This window comes from Dendropsophus ebraccatus, chromosome 6 (genome assembly GCF_027789765.1).
Source record: "Dendropsophus ebraccatus isolate aDenEbr1 chromosome 6, aDenEbr1.pat, whole genome shotgun sequence".
Classification (NCBI taxonomy): Eukaryota; Metazoa; Chordata; class Amphibia; order Anura; family Hylidae; genus Dendropsophus; species Dendropsophus ebraccatus.
The window spans coordinates 25122459-25142282 of record NC_091459.1 but is presented as its reverse complement, the minus strand read 5'-3'; the positions used below and the strand labels follow the sequence as shown (position 1 = coordinate 25142282).

The following is a 19824-nucleotide window of genomic DNA, read 5'->3' as shown; positions in this document are numbered from 1 at the left end:
ATCCCCTGTATATAGGGGCACAGTCCGCCATCCCCTGTATATAGGGGCACAGGCTGCCATCCCCCTGTATAGCCAGGCCATCCCCTGTATATAGGGGCACAGGCTGCCATCCCCTGTATATAGGGGCACAGGCTGCCACCCCCTGTATATAGGGGCACAGTCCGCCATCCCCTGGCAGGGTCTCAGGACTCGGGCACCCTGGGCACAGGCATCAGCCTTTAATAATTGAGAGGCAGCGATGTGAGTGCAGGTGGGGGGTGGGGCGGTGATATTCTAATCCCAGGCTGCCAGGGAGGATAACAGGGAGGAGGTGGAGGAGGAGGAGGATGTGTTGTATTGTGAGGGAGAAGATCTCGCTTTTGCAGCCGCTGTTCATCTGAGGGGTCTGATCCATAGGAGATCTGAGCAGGTGAATGAGACGCAGCGGTAGTGGAGGGTGCATCCATTTGGGAGGCTGTCAGGTGGTGTGTGCGGGCTGTGCAGTATCCAGGATACATGGAGGGAGGAGGAGGAGGATGATCGGGTTTCCCTATGCCCCATCAGTATTAGTCGCTGTATGATTGTGTGTGTATTGCCGGGGATGTGACGGGCTCCGTTGACGCTGGTGGATTTGTTTCTTGTGACAGGGGAGAAGATGTCGGGCCAGACGCTGACGGATCGCATCGCTGCCGCCCAGTACAGTGTGACGGGCTCTGCCGTGGCCAGGGCAGTATGCAAGGCGACCACTCACGAGGTGATGGGGCCCAAGAAGAAGCACCTGGACTGTAAGCATCCTTCTGCCTGTCATGTCTGCGGCTCATCAGGGGTGGGATGGGTGTGAATCCTAGCAGTCTCATCACAGGCAATGGCACAAGATGCTCGATTGCTGGATTCCATTCAGCTATATGGTGTAATCCAGTCATGGTTGGCTTTAAAGGGACAGCATAGGCCGTGCTGCCACTTTAAGGACAAGGCCTATGTCTTATTGGCATACTACCCACATCAGGGAAATGGCCCCCTGTATGTGCCATCCTCTATATTATATGTGCACGGTGCATTCTGGCTTCTCACAGATTTCTCTTATTGTATCCAATTCTGACACCATATGGGTATCCGTATGTGCCGCCATCCCATACACATGTATTCCTGTGGCATGTTTTTCTATGACCTTCGTTCAACCTTTTCTATATAGGATGTGCTGAGCCCTGTGCAGAGATAGCACTCGTCTAGTGATGGTCACCCACCACACCCCTGCTTCTGTATGTCATATCCTCCGCAGCCCGGAGACCCCTGGGGGACGCTATCTCCTGGCTGTATTGACCTCTGAGACGTTACAGAGACCGGTGTGGTGACAGTAGCGTCTTCTGTGGAGGAGGGGGTATTCTTTATATGTGAATGGAGGTTTGATGTATACCAGTACTATGGATTATTGTTTCAATTCAACTTCTAGTGCAGGGGTGGGGAATCGGCCGGTCGGGCATTAATAAAATCATTCGAGGGCCGCGTGCGGCAGTTAGTAGCGTGGGTTTGCAGCACCCGGGGCAAGGCAAAGTATTGTGCCCCTGCTATTGTACTTAACCCCCAGTGATGCCCCTGCTATTGTAGTTAACCCCCCCCCCCCCAGTGATGCCCCTTGTAGTCTAGTTAACCCCCAAGTCATGTCCCTGGTAGCCTAGTTAACCCCCCCCAGTGATGCCTCTGGTAGGCCTAGTTAACCCCCATCAGGCATGTCCCTGGTGGCCTAGTTAACCCCCATCAGGCATGTCCCTGGTGGCCTAGTTAACCCCCATCAGGCATGTCCCTTGTGGCCTAGTTAACCCCCATCAGGCATTTTCCTGGTGGCCTAGTTAACCCTCCATCAGGCATGTTCCTGGTGGCCTAGTTAACCCTCCATCAGGCATGTTCCTGGTGGCCTAGTTAACCCCCATCAGGCATGTCCCTGGTGGCCTAGTTAACCCTCCATCAGGCATGTCCCTGGTGGCCTAGTTAACCCTCCATCAGGCATGTCCCTGGTGGCCTAGTTAACCCTCCATCAGGCATGTCCCTTGTGGCCTAGTTAACCCCCATCAGGCATGTCCCTTGTGGCCTAGTTAACCCCCATCAGGCATGTCCCTGGTGGCCTAGTTAACCCCCATCAGGCATTTTCCTGGTGGCCTAGTTAACCCTCCATCAGGCATGTTCCTGGTGGCCTAGTTAACCCTCCATCAGGCATGTTCCTGGTGGCCTAGTTAACCCCCATGAGGCATGTCCCTGGTGGCCTAGTTAACCCTCCATCAGGCATGTCCCTGGTGGCCTAGTTAACCCTCCATCAGGCATGTCCCTGGTGGCCTAGTTAACCCTCCATCAGGCATGTCCCTGGTGGCCTAGTTAACCCTCCATCAGGCATGTCCCTGGTGGCCTAGTTAACCCTCCATCAGGCATGTCCCTGGTGGCCTAGTTAACCCTCCATCAGGCATGTCCCTGGTGGCCTAGTTAACCCTCCATCAGGCATGTCCCTGGTGGCCTAGTTAACCCTCCATCAGGCATGTCCCTGGTGGCCTAGTTAACCCCCAAATAAAAAAAATAAACATCCCACTCACCTTACCTCCGCTCTCACGCTGCCCATGTCCTCTTCTGTCCCAGGTCCTCTCTGCCGGTCTCTTCCTGCAGGCGGCGCGCGATGAAATGACGTCATCGCGCGCGGCCCGCAGGAGACTGAAGACACGCGCCGCTCTGCTGAGGAAGAAGCCGGCATATACAGCATCCTCCTGTGTCCGGCAGCTGTCACAGACACCGGAGGATGCTGTGTATGCCGGCTCCTTCCTCCTCCAGAGCGGCGCGCATCACAGGGGAGCCGTGGGCCGCATCGGGAGGTCTCAGGGGCCGGATGCGGGCCGGGGGTTCCCCACCCCTGTTCTAGTGTGTATGTATATATGTTCTGTTTCGAGGGTTGCAATGTGCATATTAAGAAACAAATACTTGAGGCATTGTCCCATGTTTTAGTATGTTTCTTAAGTATTTCTTGTGTATGTAGTGAGGGGGCATTAAAGAACCCTCTAAACCAGGGGTAGGGAACCTTTGCTCTCTAACTGTTGCAAAACTACAACTCTAAGCTGAAGCTTTGGCTGTCCAGGCATGATGGGAGTTGTAGTTTTGCAATAGCTGGAGAGGCAGGGTTCCCTACCCTTGCTCTAAACTGTGCAATACAGAACCAACAGGATGTAGGCCTAGCATAGTGAAAGCTTTAGTCATCATTAGAGATGAGCGAACTCCCAGCCTGGTCGGCATTGCGGGCTTACTCAAAGTGGATGATCATTGAGAAGCTTTGGATTGCTCCCATTCACCCTAATTCCCTTCTGTGGGCCACCTCGGACACCACCCTTTCAGGTCCTGTCTTAGGCCCTATCGCTCACACTAAGCGGATTTGGAATACTTGTATGCGCAAATTTCCCCTGACCTCCCAGCATTCCCCAATGACTTCATTCCTATTTCATCCGAAATTCCCAGACAGCCTTACCAGTGGACTGACAAAGCATTGGTATGCTAACGAATTATTCCGATTTGCGGACATTGTGAATCCGTCAGACCGCACCTTGCGACCCTTTTCGAGTCTTGCCAGTCCAACACCCATAGAGAATGACAGAAGAGTCCAGCGCTCCGTCATTCTCTATGAGCGTTGGACTCCTCTCTCAGCGCGCGCACCGGGCTGCAGCGGCTGAGATCTTCATCACCCGACCACCTCCAGAAGCGGGACCCGGCGGGATTAGGTAAGTATAGGGGGGTCGGGAGCCAGGTTCCCTTTAAGTCGGGAGACAGGTTCCCTTTAAGTAATTATCCACTAGCAATGCCCTGCAGGAAGTATTCTTGAAGTGTATTCTTTCCAGTCTGACACAGTGCTCTCTGCTGTCACCTCTGTCTATGTCAGGAACTGTCCAGAGCAGCAGCAAATCCCCATAGAAAATCCCTACTGTTTAGGACAGTAGAGGTGGCAGCAGAGAGCACTGTGTCAGACTGAAAAGAATACACTTTCTGCAGGACATACAGCTTCTGATAAGTATGGGAAGACGAGATTTTTAAATAAAAGAAAATTACAAATGTATAGAATTTTCTGACACCAGTTGATTTGGGGAAAAAAATGTCTCAGGAGTACCCCTTTAAGGGGCTGATTAGTTTATCGGACATAAGGTAGTGCCTGTGATGGAGCTGCCCTGTTCCTGGTTGCTTACAGGCATATTTCCATAGTAAATACACATAAATGTTTATTATCTTTGGCTTATAACCAGTAGTATGATTGTTAGGGCAATCTATATAGGCTATATTTTGGCTGTTTTCTTTAGATTTTTAGAGTTCAGTTAAAACTCTAAAAATCTAAAGAAAACAGCCAAAATATAGCCTATATAGTATTTGTATAGATATTATAACCCCTGGTAAAAATTATGGGATCACCGTACTTGCCATACCGAACCGAAAGTTATTCAGACTTGTAAATTACCTGTAATTAAAAATCTACAGCCTTATAGTACTTATCAGCTGCTGTATAACCTGCAGGATTCTTTCCTGTCTGACTCAGTGCCCTCTGCTGCCTCCTGTGTCCATGTCAGAAACTGTCCAGAGCAGAAGAGGATTTGCTGCTGCTCTGGACAGTTCCTGACATGGACACAGGAGGCAGCAGAGGGAAAGACTGAAAGTCAGACTGGAAAGAATCCTGCAGGTTATACAGCAGCTGATAAGTACTGGAAGTACTTAAATAGAAGTAAATTACAAATCTGTATAACTTAATTTGAAAACTTTTTTTTTTCCCCACTGGAGTACCCCTTTAAAAACTAAACAGTAGAAAACAAGATTATATTGGTCTAAAAAGAAGCAATAATGGAGTGTGGAGGATTGGATGAAAGTGATATTCAGTGATGAATCTGCATTGGCCAAGGAGATGATGCCGGAACATTTAGTCTTTTGCCATTCTGAAATGAGGATAAGGCCTGAAGAAAACCATCCTGTTCCAAACTCCTTTATGATTTGTCAGGTTGGGCTATATTCACATGTAGTGAACAGATTTGTTATTAATATTAGTAATTTCTCAGGAAAATGTCAAAGCAGGGAGTGGTAAGAGGTCCTGTGGTCAGTATAAAAAGTTTCGTTTTTTTTTTTCTACCTTATTATAGCCTTTGGTTTCCTTACAACGCTGTTTATATTTTAATACTATGAAATGCAGTTAACAAAATGGGGGTCACTTGCTGGGGAATCTCACTGTACTGGTATCTCGCGGGTCGTGTATATTTGGCATGATGTACTAAAACCAGACTAAAAATGTGGCTCCTCCCTTTCCGAGCTCTGCTGTATGCCCCAAAGCCAGTTCATGGTAACATATGGTAGCACATGTGGAATACTTAACATTTTCCTGTTAAAGGGGTTATCCAGCAACTTTCTTCCACAGACAGTACCACTCTTGTCTCTAGTTTGGGTGTAGGTCTTGTAACTCAGTTCCATTGAAGTGAATGGAGCTTAAAGGGAACCTGTCACCCCCCCCCCCCCCCCCCCCGTGCCGGGGCAGAGAGCCCGGCCGACCCCTCGCTAGAGACCCTTATACTTACGCTGTCCACGAAGTCCCGCTCCTGGAGCCGCTCCCGCCGCTAAGATATCCCCGTCTGAAGCCCGGCGTGCATGTATCAGAGATGAGTCCGACGCTCAAAGAGAATGACTGGAGCCGTCATTCTCTATGAGCGTCTGACTCATTTCTGATAAGTGTGCCAGGCTTCAGATGGGGGTATCTTGGCGGCAGGAGCGGGACTTCGTGCACGGTGTAAGTATAAGGGTCTCTAGCGGGGGGGTCGGCCGGGCTCTGCAGGTGACAGGTCCTCTTTAAATGCCAACCGTACCTGAAATGGAGACAAGAGTGGTGCTGTCTTTGGAAGAAAGTGGCCATGTTTTTACGAATGATGGATAACCCCTTTAGGGTAGCTGATGCTGTGTTCAGTTATTTAGATCAAATTTGCTACTGATCCTGTACGTGTGAAGCTAGCCTTAAAGGGAATGTGTCATCAGAAAATCAACTTATGTTAAAGGGGTAGTGCGGCAGTAAGGAATTATTCACAGAATAACACACATTACAAAGTTATACAACTTTGTAATGTATGTTATGTCTGTGAATCGCCCCCTTCCCGTGTCCCACCACCCCCGCCCGTGTACCCGGAAGAGTGGTGCGCTATACATACCTGTTACGTGCCGACCCCCGTCTCCGATCTTCAGTCAGTGACTTCTTCTTCGGACGGACGGCGAACAGCTCCGACTGTCCCGAATGCAGGCCGCCCTCTGCAGCGTCATCCGATGCTCAGCCGCGATTGGCTGAGCATAACTGTGCAGATCACAGGAATCGAGCTGTGGATTCCTTAGAAAAACTTAGAAAAACATTGCTGCTTTCTTCCTGAAACAGCACCTCCCCTGTGGTGAGGTTTTGCAATTCTGTTCCATTAAATTGAATGGAGCTTACTTGCAAATTCCCACCTAAATTGGAGATCAGAGTGGTGCTGTTTTTGGGAGAGTGCTGTTTTTCTACTTTTGGATAACACCTTTTAATATGTGGATTTATCTGGTACGTTCACTTAAAAAAAAAAAAGTGCATCTTCACAGGGTTAGGGTAGGTTCACACATACTATGGTATCCGCAGCAGATTTCACACTGCGAATTCGCAGTGAAATCCAATGTGGATACCTTCCCAGTCATCCTGCTGCAAGTATGGAAAAGTCAGTTATATAGATATGTAATTTACTTCTATTTTAAAATCTAATTTCTTCCAGCTCTTATCAACTGCTGTATGTCCTGCAGGAAGTGGTGTATTCTTTCCAGTCTGAACCAGTGCTCTCTGCTGACATCTCTGTCCATGTCAGGAACTGTCCAGAGCAGGAGAGGTTTTCTATGGGGATTTGCTACTGCTCTGGACAGTTCCTGACATGGACAGAGGTGGCAGCAGAGAGCACTGTGTCAGACTGAAAAAATTTACCACTTCCTGTAAGTAAATTACAAATCTGTATAATTTTCTGAAATCAGTTGATTTGAAAGAAATATGATTTTTGCTGGACCCCTTTAAACAAACGCACTTATAGGCTATGTTCACACTACGTAAAACTATGGCCGTTGTTTTGAGTGGTGGAACATAGCCTTATTTTCAATGGGATCCCGGCCGGAGCGTACAAACATTGTATACGCTCTGGACGGGATCTGTGCGGCGCCTGAAAAAACTGACATGTCATTTTACTGCTGCCGGAATTCGGTGAATTCCGGCCGTAGAAAGCCCTGTCAGTTCACACAGTGAAGCGAGCCGCTCTGGCCGCTTGCTTCACTGTGGGCTATGGGAAGCTCTGATGCGGGTACGCGCTGATGCACTCGCATCAGAGCTCGGCGGCCGGAAAGATCACCCGGCCGGGATGATCCGGGCTGAGACTGGCCGTTCCGTGCCGTCACCGAACGTTCACGTTGTGTGAACATAGCCATATGTAGCATATCTGTGATTTTTTTTTTTTTTTTGTGTGTGTGAATTATTCTGCAATGTAAAATACTTGGGGGGGACCTTCCTGTAAGGTCTTTTCCACATATCCACTTACCGTTTGGGAGCCTCATTCACAGAGACATGATGTGTGACCAACATACAGGCCGTATATCATGGCTACACACCGATGTGTCCTCAGGTGTGTTTTATTGTGTTGCACTAAATTTACATCATGATCCTACTAGTAATGTCAGTGTCTCTAGATGATTCTGACTGTCTCACTAGGTCCCCAGCACATCCTTCACACTAGATGGAGGAGACATGAAACTGCTGCCTATATTTCATAGCACTAGATGTGACCTCATGATCGGGGATTTGCGCTAAAGCCATTATTGTGAAACGTAAATGTGAACTGCACCATAAATACAGCGTGAGCCTCGCCTTAGAGAGGTAATATTCTTATTATAGAATAGGAAGGTAATAGTATAGACTCTGGTATGGAGAAGTCTGTAGGGAGCACACTTCCCAGGGGCAGCTCCAGGTATATATAGACCACTGGGAGACAGTCACGTCATAGGGATGTTTATTCTTCCTGCAATTCCCTAGTTCCCAGGATTGTCTGGTGCTGCCACAATGTTACCTCTCACACCTACAGTGTTTTAGGATCAGTAGATAGGAGTGATAGCGTTTTAGAGAAACCTATGAATTTTTACTGTATTTCATGTTTGTTTTTAGGGTAGCCTTAAAGCGACTCTGTACCCATTGCCTCCCCCCCCAACTACTTATACCTGTTTGTAGCTTATGCGAAGTCAATTCTTCTGTTATGTTTGTCCACGCTGGTTGAGCTTTGGTTCGGCTGAAAGACAAACTTTAGTTGAGGCGATGGTGTGTCTAAGAGGCGGGCTGAGAGCGTTTATGCCCAGGTGAAGCGCCGCCTGTGTGGTCTTGGTCTGCGTCTCCCCCTCCTTTCATTCCGCCCCCTAACAGGACACGTTGTTATTGCACCTGCGCCGTCGCCGTGACGGGTCACGCTGCGCATCGTCCATGCCCTGTGTTAGCGATGCGCTTGTGCCTGCCTCGCCTCCCATATTTGTCTGAGCCGCCTCCCATTGTCCCTGCACCGGCTCCCATGTCTGTCTACGGCCAACACGCCCCCCCGCTTACGCTCTTCCTGTCCGTGTCCTGAGTCCTCTTCTCTTTGCTGTATTGAATGTATCCCACGCAGGCGCAGTGACGCGACCGGTCTTCTCCGCCCAGTCTAAAGCGCCATTGCTCCTGCGTGGGGCACATTTGCTATGGCCGAAGCTGACAAGAGGACTCAGGACACGGACAGAAAGAGCACAAGCGGGGGGCCGTAGACAGACAAGGGAGGCAGCTCAGACGACCACGGGAGGCAGGCACAAGTGTATCGCTAACACAGGGCGTGGATGACGTGCAGCGTGACCCGCACTGTCGCGGCAACGGCGCAGGCGCAATAACAATGTGTCCTGTGAGGGCGGACAGAGGGCGGAATGAGAGGAGGGGGAGATGCAGACCAAGACCACACAGGCGGCGCTTCACCTAGGCACGAACGCTCTCTGTCCCACCTTTTAGAAACACCATCTTCTCAACTAAAGTTTGTTTTGCAGCCGAACGAAAGCTCAACCAGCATGGACAAACATAATAGAAGAATGGACTTCACATAAGCTACAAACAGGTATAAGTAGTTGAGGGGAGAGGGGGGGGACAGTGGGTAGAGAGTCGCTTTAACAATGTTTCAACCACAGTATATTAATATACAAATGTTCCTATGGCAGCAAAATTTATATTTGTTGACCATGAATCCACCTTCCGTGTAGATGGTCCGTAGGTAGCCTGTATGGCACAGACTGAGTGTCAGAACTCCCGGCATCATAATTCATTCTGATACAGTGAGCTCCAAAACAGTTACAACTCTGCGTTATGTACTAACACAGCCGTGCCAGTACTGTAGCACTAAAGGCCCCTATACACTTTTAATAACTGAAAGCCGAATAATTGTCCGGACGTCGGTTCTTTCTCCCACCTATTGCCACTCTTGTCCATATACAGGAACATTTGGCACAGACAAGCATTCTATGGGGAGGGAAGGGGTAGGCTGCAGAGCAAAAGGGTTGGGTGATGATTTTCCATTGTGCTCAACCCCCTAGCCCCACCAATGTCATCTGTCATCAGTAGTTTGGGAAAGCCCCATACATCTTCAATTGACAGCCGAATCTGCCACAGGTTTGGCCAACTAAAGTATTACATGGAAAGATTATCATGCAAAAAATCGTTTGACTTTAAGGGTAGCTTCACACGTACTGGACCCGCAGCGGATTTCACACTGCGAGTTTGGAGCAAAATCCGCTGCGGATCCTGGTAGTGTGAAGTTGAATGGGGTTACATATCCACAGCGGAATTTTCATTCCGATGCCAGTATGTGCCGCGCAGCCCCCCGCCCTGAGCATACATTACCTGCTCAGCGTCGTGGCTGCCTCGCACACAGCCGCGGTGCCGAGCAGGTAATGTATGCACCGGGCGGGGGGCTGCGGGGCATTAAAGGGGCCAGCATACATATCCGCAGTGGAATGATAATTCCCGTATGTGTGTATTCAGGCAATGTTCAAATGACTAACGAAAATTCATCTCACATCGTTCATTTGCTGGGATCAGAAGGAGTAGAGAGTATACAAACCATTGTAACCAATTACTATCATTCCGTGTATTATGGTGAACGATTTCAGGTGACTGTCTATTTTAAGAGACTCTTGTTTTCGAGACAAATTGTGATGACTGGGTGGGAGCATCTCCAAAAGCTCTTGTATTGTAATGTTTAGTAGCTACCAAATGGGTCCAAAGGAAAGACAAACAGGGAATTGGGAAGGGGGATCACGGGTGCCCAAGGCTTACAGATGGGGTGCATGGGAAATGAAGACTAACTCGCCTGGTTTAAACCAAGAGAGGAGCCGCTGTAGTGCAAACTGCTTATAGTTACTGTTGGCTGTGCTAGAAAGGTGTCCGAACACACAGTGCGTTGCAGCTTGCTGTATGGGGGATAACAGAGCCTAAAGGCCCCATTACACGAAGCGATTATCGGCTGTATCTGGTGGCTGATATTTTCGGCCAATAATCAATTTGTGTAATATAAGTCAACGAAGAGTCAACATGATGTTGGCTGATCATTGTCTTTCAACATGTAGAAAGGTAAATGACAAGGATAGCAACAATCTGCTGCCTGTCGCTCCGAGTAACAGGAGCCGTGGCAGCAGGCCGCTGCTATCTTCTATGGTCTCGTCCCTCCTGCAGCTCCCTGCATTTACCCTCTCGCTGTGTGAGGGTGGGTTCACACTACGGAATCTGCGCAAATAAGTTCTGGCCGATTCCGGAGTACATGCTGACCTCTGGCCACTGCCGAAAGTGCCTACAAGAAATCATGCCACAAAAAGAATGTACCACTGAGGCTATGTAAATTATTTTTTTAATATCACCTGGTTGGCGCCATCAGAGATCCTGGTGGCGTGGTCCATTTTTCAAAACTCTGCCCAGTTCCCGTTATCTGTGCCCTTTTCTTCAGATGCAAATAGAGTTGCTCTATGCACTGGAGGCAGGCCTGGTGCCCCCCACCGTACCGATATCCCTTCAGAATCAAATCTGGCTGCGTTGTCGAGGGGATATTGGCATACTTGGGTGCCAGGCCTGTCTCCAGTGCATAGAGCACCCCTATTTGCATATTAAGAAATGGACGCAGATATCGGGAAATGGGTGGCAATTTGAAATATCTCTGCACCAGTGCCGGCCAGGGGATATAACTATTAGCCTTAGTCAGGGCCGTCTTAACAGCATTATGGGCCCCTGGGCAGAGGTGCGAGTTGGGCCCCCCAGCAATGCATAGTGAGCGGCAATAGAGGGGGTGGGCGGGACGGCTTCCTTGCGGTGCTTGGCACTGCTTGGGAGCAGTCTTCGCTTTATAGGACGCACTTAGTTTTTCCTCCCACTTTGGGAGGAAAAAAAGTGTGTCTTATAAAGCGAAAAATACGGGTATGTCACAGCGGGTAGGGGCCCCCTAGGATGCAAGGGCCCCCGGGCAGCCGCCTACCATGCCCAATGAGTAAGACGGCCCTGGCCTAGTGGTACATTCAATTTAACTTTGGCCCCCAGAGGATGTCTTGTTCTTCAATCTTTGCTGAAGTCTTATGCATGCGCTCTCTATTCACTAGATGGTGCATGCGTGGTCATCTATTATTCAGCCTGAGAACATTTCTGCACGCGAGATAGCAGGCAGGATTCGGCGCAGAGTCTGCATGGAATTTAGCCGCCTATTCCGTAGTGCGAACAGGCCTTAGTGGTACAATGAGTTCTGCCACCTTCAACATTTTTACACAAGAGAGAATTCTGAGAGCATAGTGGTTTTGCCTAAACTAAGGCATGACTTATCAATTAAAAAGTGACATGTATTATAACATGAGTAAATGTGTGGCACAATAGAATTCTGATTAAATTTATTTATTTTTTTCAATTCTGCCATTAAGAAGATAAAACTGAGGATGAAAGGATGGTTTATGTCCGTTCATTGGGGGAGATTTATCAGACATGGTGTAAAGTGAAACTGGCCCAGTTGCCCCCAGCAACCAATCAGATTCCACCTTTCATTCCTCACAGACTCTTTGGAAAATGAAAGGTGGAATCTGATTGGTTGCTAGGGGCAACTGAGCCAGTTTCACTTTACACCATGTTTGATTAATCTTCCCCATTGTGTCTAATGTAGAGCGTCCCGCTGTGTGCTGGAATGGGTTGTATCTGTAGTAATGTGACAGTCGCCATTTTTAATAAACTGGACATTATCCACAAGAGAAGAGAAACTAGAAAAAACTAAAGGACAGTTACGGCTCTGTACAGTGGGCCCTCAACTTAAAATATAAATTTGTTCCCGAACAACCATTCCAGCATTATTAACAGACGGGCAACTATTCCTGTTTAATAAAGCTTTAGGGTACAAACCCACTTGCCGGATCCGCTGCGTATTTGCAGCGAGACTCGCTGCGGATACCGGCCCTATACTTTCAATGCCAGACAAACTCGTAGCAGGGATGTTCATCCCTGCTGCAAGTTTGTCCGCAGCCCGCCCCATTAACCCCCTGCCGGCTGGACACTATACATTACCTGGTCCCCGCTCCTGGTTGCTTCGGGGCTCCTGGTGTCTGCACGTCCCGCTCGGCCAATCGGTGCGCTGCGGCAGGACAGCGCACTGATTGGCCGAGCGGGATGTGCCGGGAACCGCCGAAGCAAGCAGGAGCGAGGACCCAGTAATGTATAGTGTCCAGCCGGCAGGGGGTTAACGGGGCAGGCTGCGGACAAACTCGCAGCAGGGATGAACATCCCTGCTACGAGTTTGTTTGGCATTGAAAGTATAGGGCCGGTATCCCCAGCGAGTCTCGCGGCAAATACGCAGCAAAGGAACTCGCTGCGGATCCGGCAACTGGGTTTGTACTCTAAGGGTGCGTTCACACCTACAGGATCCGCAGCGGATTTTCATGCTGCAAGTTTGCAGTGAAATCAGCTGCGGATCCTGTACTGTGAAGCTCAATGGGTCCCATACACGCTGCCTGCATTGGACCCGGCCCTTTTAACCCCTGCGCCGCCGGCCGCCCTCAGCTTACAGCCCCGGCCCCCTTAAACCCCTTAAACAACCCATTGAGCTTCACAGTACAGGATCCGCAGCTGATTTTGCTGCAAACTTGCAGCATGAAAATCCGTTGCGGATCCTGTAGGTGTGAACGCACCCTTAAAGAGGTACTCCTGGCCTCGGGAGCCTTTTCACCTATGGCCAGGGAGAAGGTGGAGGAGGGCAACAACGTCCCCTTACCTCCCTGGTTCCAGCGCTGGGTCCTGGAGTGTGCCACTCCGGTCCGCGCTGCCCGGCCACTTCCTGGTCTCTGACGCAGGCTTGAGATGTGACATTTCAGGTCCGCTTAGCCAGGAAGCGGCCGGGCGGCGCGATCTGGGACCCAGCACTGGAACCACGGAAGATAAGGGGACGTCGTTCCCTCATCCACCTCCTCTCCGGCCATAAGAGAAAAGGCCCCAAGCCGGCAACTTTTTCTCCATACCTAACCTTTCAACATGGTCAACTATTTGCACATTAGGTTAGCTGAGAACACTAGCTTTGGGTGTGTTCACATGCTCAGATTTTTATGCTGGTTTTGAAGCCAAAGACAGGAATGAATTTAAATCTAATTTACTATCAGGTACATCGCTTTTTAAATTTTTTTTATTTTATTTTAACATTTAGGTGACCTTTTATTACACAAAGCGATTATCGTCTGTAATGGTCGCTAATTGGAATTGATAATCCCTTCGAGTAATATAGCCTTAAAACATTTTGCGTTGTTTTTTCTGGTGACAATAAGTGTAAACACAGTTTGCAAGGTGTTGTACCTCCTCTTTAACCCCATGAAGTCCTGCACTGCTTGTCTTTACCACGTCAGCTTTTGTTTTACCGAGTTGTTAATTGAAAAAATGTCGCTGATGCGTCTCCCGTCAGAAGTTGTTAGGATGATATCCCCGCTAATGTAATAATATAATAACTGTGCATTACTAAGAGCTCAGAGAGTGTCACGTGTTACTACTAATCACATAACCCGGAGAATGACACAAAACATACACAACCATACGGCTCTCTCTTTTCTTCTCTCTTGGCTTCTCAGGTCTTTGCTTGTCATTCCCTTCCTGCATTATTATTGGGCCAGATGTTACAGAGAGCGTCTGATTTCCTTGGAGACTAGTGTTTTCTTAATTGGTCCTTAATTATTATTCAAGGAAGACAATGGAAGGAAATGTCAGGGGAGAAAGCACTAGAATTGTGCACTGTGAGTGACCTGCTACTACTGTGGATCACTAGACTTGCTTCTTTGTTCACCAGGCACAATAGATTTTGTGAACACCTCATAGGGCTCTAGTCCATGGGACGATTATCGTTTGAATAATCGCTAAATCTTTCGGAACGAAGTGGTAATCGTTCGGTTGAATAGCAGTTAACCATTAAACGACTAACGAGAAATCGTTGATTGCTTAATAAGACCTGGATTCGCATGGAATAAGACGCCGTTTGCAGTAGCGACGAACGCAATAGCAACAACAAGACGACCGCAAGAACGATCATAAGTAACGATCATCGTTTCATGTAAATGGGTGAACGATTTCAGGTCGTTCGCAATAGCTGTCGTTACGGCCGATAATTGTCTTGTGTAAGGGTGGGTTCATACTGAAGAATTCTTGCGGATAATGTCCGCGGAATTCCGCAGTATTCCGCGCGCACGGCTGCGCACCTTTACGCCGGCTCCATGGACACCATTCTACGGGCTGACGTATTCCGCTATCTGCCGAAAGAAGTGACATCCTCAGTATGAACCCACCCTTATAGAACACAACAATCAGCCGACATGAATAATGCCACCCCCCCCGGCTCTCACCCGCTCACTGCCGCCGAGTGTAATGGTGGTGGCAGCGAGCGGGAAATAAGGGGCAAACATCACGCTTACCTGAGTGGTCGGCATTCGTTTGCTCCTCACAGTTGCCCCATGTAATAGGGGCTTAAAGGGGTACTCCGGGGGGGGGCACTTTTTCGCTGGGACCGGGGAGGAGGTGGCTGAGGGAAAAGACGTCCACTCACCTCCCCAATTCCAGCAGCGGGTCCCGCGTTCCCGGCCGCTTCCTGGTGTCTGACTCGGTCCCAAGACGTGACCTCTCAGGTCCGCTCAGCCAGTCAGTGAAGGAGGTGGGATCCATTTCAAGTACGCTCAGACCCTGCCCCCTTCACTGAGTGGCTGAGTGGACCTGAGACGTCATGTCTCGGGCCCGCGTCAGACACCCGGAAGTGGCCGGGCACCGGAGCGCCGCGATGCGGGACCCGCCGCTGTTACCGGGGAGGTGAGTGGAGGTCTTTTCCCTCAGCCACCTCGTCCCCGGTCCCAGTGAAAAAGTGCCCCCCCCCAATGGAGTACCCCTTTAAGGACCCTATTACATGGGGGGATGTGGAGAGCAAGCGAGTGCCGACCTGTCAGGTCAGCGCTCGTTTGCTCCTCATTCCCCCACCCACTGCTGGTGCTATTACACACGCCACAAGTGAGAAGCGGGTAAGAGGTGGGGGGTGAGGGCCGCGGGGAGCTGCGTGGGGCTGCCCGGGCGATCGTCAGACAGCCCATAGGAGACAGCAGCGGTCTGTTGCTACTGCCCCTATTACATGGAGCGACGGCAGCAGATCGTTGCCAGGCTGTTCGTTAGGGCCCTATTACACGGGACAATTATCGTGCCAAAAATTGCTATATCATTTGAATTTAAACGATAATCGTCTTGTGTAATTGCAGGCAACGATTGAAAAATCGTTCGTATGTCGTTGATTTAGATCTGAACCTAAAATTATTGTTAATCGTTCGCTGTAATTCCACATTCGTTCGCTCAAGTTCCACGTATTTTCACTAATTGTTCAGGGTAATTGCACATTGTTCATTGTTTTCCTGGGATCAGAAGGAATAAACGACCATAGTAACGATCGTAACTAACTATTATTGCCCTGTGTAATAGGATGAACGATTTCAGGTGAATGATAAACAATCTCGTTCGTTAGTCGTTAATTGTTAAAAATACCTCTGTTTAATATGACCCTTAGTGTCTCTGCCTGTTGAAAGACAAAGATCAGCCGACGTTGTGCATGTCGGCTGATTGTTGTCTTCTATTACACAAAACCATTATTGGCCGTAACGGCCAATATTGGCTGAATATGGCTGTTAATTGCTTTTAGGCGTTATTCACACGTCCAGTGATTTTTCCAGGTCCATGGATGAAGTCCACTGCCTACCTCTGTGATCGGTGAAAAAAACTGCTGTAATTGCATCAGTGTCCGTGTTTTTCACTGCTTTTTAAATTACACTGATTACATCACATCCATGGTTTTTCACGGACTGCACAGATGTCAGATCCATACTATTCGTGAAACACATGGATCCGTGCCGTCCTCTCCAGGTTATGACATTTCCTATTTTTTTTTTTCACGACACAGATTGCAGCTGGGTAAAATAAAAAACAAAAACAAAACGTGTGAATAGCCCAACAGAGAGCAATGGGCTATAATGTCCATGATCACTTGATAACTTCAAGGAATGTGTGAATAAGGCCCAAGGGCCCTATTACACAGAGCGATAATCTGCTGAATCAGGCCAATTTGGCAGGTTATTGCTTCGTGTAATGGTGCGTTTACACAGGCAGATTTATCTGACAGATTTTGGAAGCCAAAGCCAGGAATGGATTTGAAAAGATGCAAAATCTCAGTCTTTCCTTAATGACCTGTTCTCTGTTTATGGTCTGTTCCTGGTTTTGGCTTCAAAAATCTGTCAGATAAATCTGCCTGTGTAAACGCACCACAACAAAGACAATGAGCAGCCAATGACGACTATCATCGACTCATAGTGTCGTTTAATGGTCCGTTTACACGGGACGATTATCATTAATAAATTTGCATGTTAACAAATCATCATTGATCGTGTCTCGATCGCTCCTAGATCTTTTTGTGTAAATGGATTTTAAACTATTTCAACTTGTGTTGGGTGGTTTTGGGAGGAGTGTTTGATCTTCCAACCGGTTCATCGCTTCATATAAAGGCAAATCGTTTGTTGAGAAAAAAAAAAAGTCCATTCAAAATCGTTTAGCTATTGATTGAGCGATTTATCATGTAATCATTATGGGACGTTTACATAATCCTGCATAGGGCCTTAGTTCAGCTGTAGCATTTCACGTGGGAAGTGACCAGATCTTTAAAGGGGTACTCTGGCAAAAGTTTTTTTTCTTTCAAATCAAATGGTGCAGAAAGTTATACATATTTGCAATTTACTTACTGTACTTATCAGCTGCTGTATGTCCTGCATGAGGTGGTGTGTTCTTTTCAGTCTGTCACAGTGCTCTCTGCTGCCACCCCTGACTGAGACAGAAAGTGAGACTGTATTTTCATGTTGCTGTTGAATTGCGTGGTGTGTACATATTATATAATATATATATATTATATATAAATAATGTCAGTATAAAAATGGATCAAAACTGATGCACACAAATGCATCAGTTTTTTCCATTGAACAGTGTGAACCCAGCCTTACACAAATATATGTATTTTATAGGATTTTCTAATACTACTAAATCCCCCAATAGTACACCAGTAAATGTCAGCCGTTGGTCAGAAATATACCGTATGCTTCTAGCAGCCACAGATGATGGATGTGATTAACGGAGTCCAATTTCTAGTATGTAAATGATGGAATATTTCTCTATGTGGGGGTCATACAATTCTATTGTTTAGCATGGCTTCAATTTCAAGCCAGCATGTTCTTTCATTGATCCCATGGAAACCAGACATAGGCTATAAAATCCAGCTGACTCTTCAGCTCCATATGTCCCCCCTGGCCGCAGCTTCACACGCTGTCTTCCCTGTATGCCGTCATTGTGCCGTGTACATGGGGGAGAGCGAGGAAACTGCTAAATGTTATCAAAATGCCGAATGACTGAAAACTAAACCAATGAGAAGATTTCGGTTGAACTCTGCTAGTAATGATGGAACTGTCTGTTTTTTTTTCTGTATACCATAGTAATGTAGTAGACTGTTATTTTATGCAGTAAAAATGTAATCTTTACTGCAGACCCTTGTAATGGATTCCCCAATGTAAGGCCAAAGCTGTATATGAACAGAATTTTTTTTTACCCAGAATACTCATTGCTGCCTATTCATTATAAGGCTATGTTCAAACTATGTATATTTTCGTAAAACTACGGCCGTTGTTGCCGATTGCAACAACAGCCGTGATTAATACGAAAATATAGATTATGTTGCCGTCTATGGAATCCCACACATAGTATACACTCCATCCGGGATCCCTCGCGGTGCCATAGAAAACTGACATGTCAGTTTTCTGCAGCCACTGTTCAGTGAATAGCGGCCGCAGAAAACCCTGTCAGTGCACACTAAGGAGTGAGCTGCTCCGGCCGTACGCTCCATAGTGTGCTGTGGGGAGTTCTGATGTGGGCGTGCACGGATGTGCCCGCATCAGAACTCAGCGGCGCTAGAGATAATCTGGCCAGTACCGCAGTACCGGCCGGGATGATCTTTTCTGAGACTGGCCGTTCCGTGACCCGGCCGGTCTCTTACGAAGTGTGACCATAGCCTAAAGTAGTAAATCGGACACAGTGAAACTTCTTTGAGAGGGCCTTCCAAAATAGCATGGAAAATTGGTCTTCTCAAACGAAATGGCCAATGTGAATAATAAATGCTGGCCATAAAGAGCACCTGTGCCCCCCCTCCCAAAAAAAAGCTACTGCCATTTATATAGCTTGGGGCACACTTTTAGGCCTCATTCACACGATCCGTGCCGCAATGTCCTAAGGAGGATCGCAGCACGGATCCCACAAAGTGCAGCCGCCCAGCAGCAGAGATGACCGGAGCGCGGAGGACAACTACTAGCCCACTCCCCCCATGCCGACCGGCTCACATGTTCACCAGCATGGGGAGAAGGTGAGTGGTTGTCTTCTACGACCACAGACTATTTTACGGGATGTGTAAATGCAGCCTTACAGTGTAGTATGCCCTCCTGTTCCAGTATATGAGATGACCTGTATAATTATACAGTAAGGGGGTATGTATTGGGTATACACCCTACTTCATCTAAAACATTTGCACTCCCCTCATTGTATAATCACGATACCACCTGATATTCACTCCCAAGGGCAGTTTTTTTTTCAATGGAACATGTAGCATCTTAAAGTGTCACTGGCGTTTTTTTTTTTTTTTAAGAAACTTTTTAATTGGGTTTATTAGGCAAATATGCCATTTTCTGCATTCTAAAAGACTTTCCCCAGGCCCCCCCCCTCTCTCTCATTCACTGCTCATTATAAGGAAATCTCGACTTTTACATTAGTCGGGCCCTGTGTAACCTTTGGAGAGGGGAGGATGGAGATTAGTCGGCAGCAGAGAACAAAGGATTACACAGCGGGACCTGTGTGAATGCCGGTATTCAGAGGTCTGAAAGGTCAGTGATGACTTCAGAGGAGATAGCCCGGTGATTTAGCAGTAAATTAACTCTTTGTTGTCCTGTTTTGTTGCCTCATCTCCCTCCACCCCTCCCAACTCCCTTAGAGAACCATGAAGACAGGGGGGGGGGGGGGGGGGGAGGGGAGAGCTTTAAACTGCTTCTTCATGATAAAGATGCATTTTTTGGCTAACAAACCCAATTACTAAGTTTCTTTAAATCGCCTGTACTATTGATTTCTGCAAAAAAAAAAAAAAGTGACAGTGACACTTTAAAGAATACCAGAATTGTGTCAAAAGATTCCTGCTGCAACCAGATTTC

General features: G+C 48.0%; 1 protein-coding gene across 11 annotated transcripts in view; it reads left to right on the top strand.

The window, feature by feature from the left end:
- The first annotated feature begins 344 nt into the window (after positions 1-344).
- Positions 345-19824, top strand: part of SNAP91 (synaptosome associated protein 91) — a 92423-nt gene continuing 72943 nt past the window's right edge. For 10 of the 11 annotated variants that reach the window (XM_069973529.1, XM_069973524.1, XM_069973522.1 and 7 more), the window contains exons 1-2: positions 345-409; positions 627-764. In XM_069973529.1, coding sequence (XP_069829630.1) covers positions 635-764 — 130 coding nt within the window. In that variant the 5' untranslated portion in view covers positions 345-409; positions 627-634. Of the gene's footprint in view, positions 410-626; positions 765-19824 lie in introns of those variants that run through there. The other variant, XM_069973531.1, reaches the window with a different exon arrangement.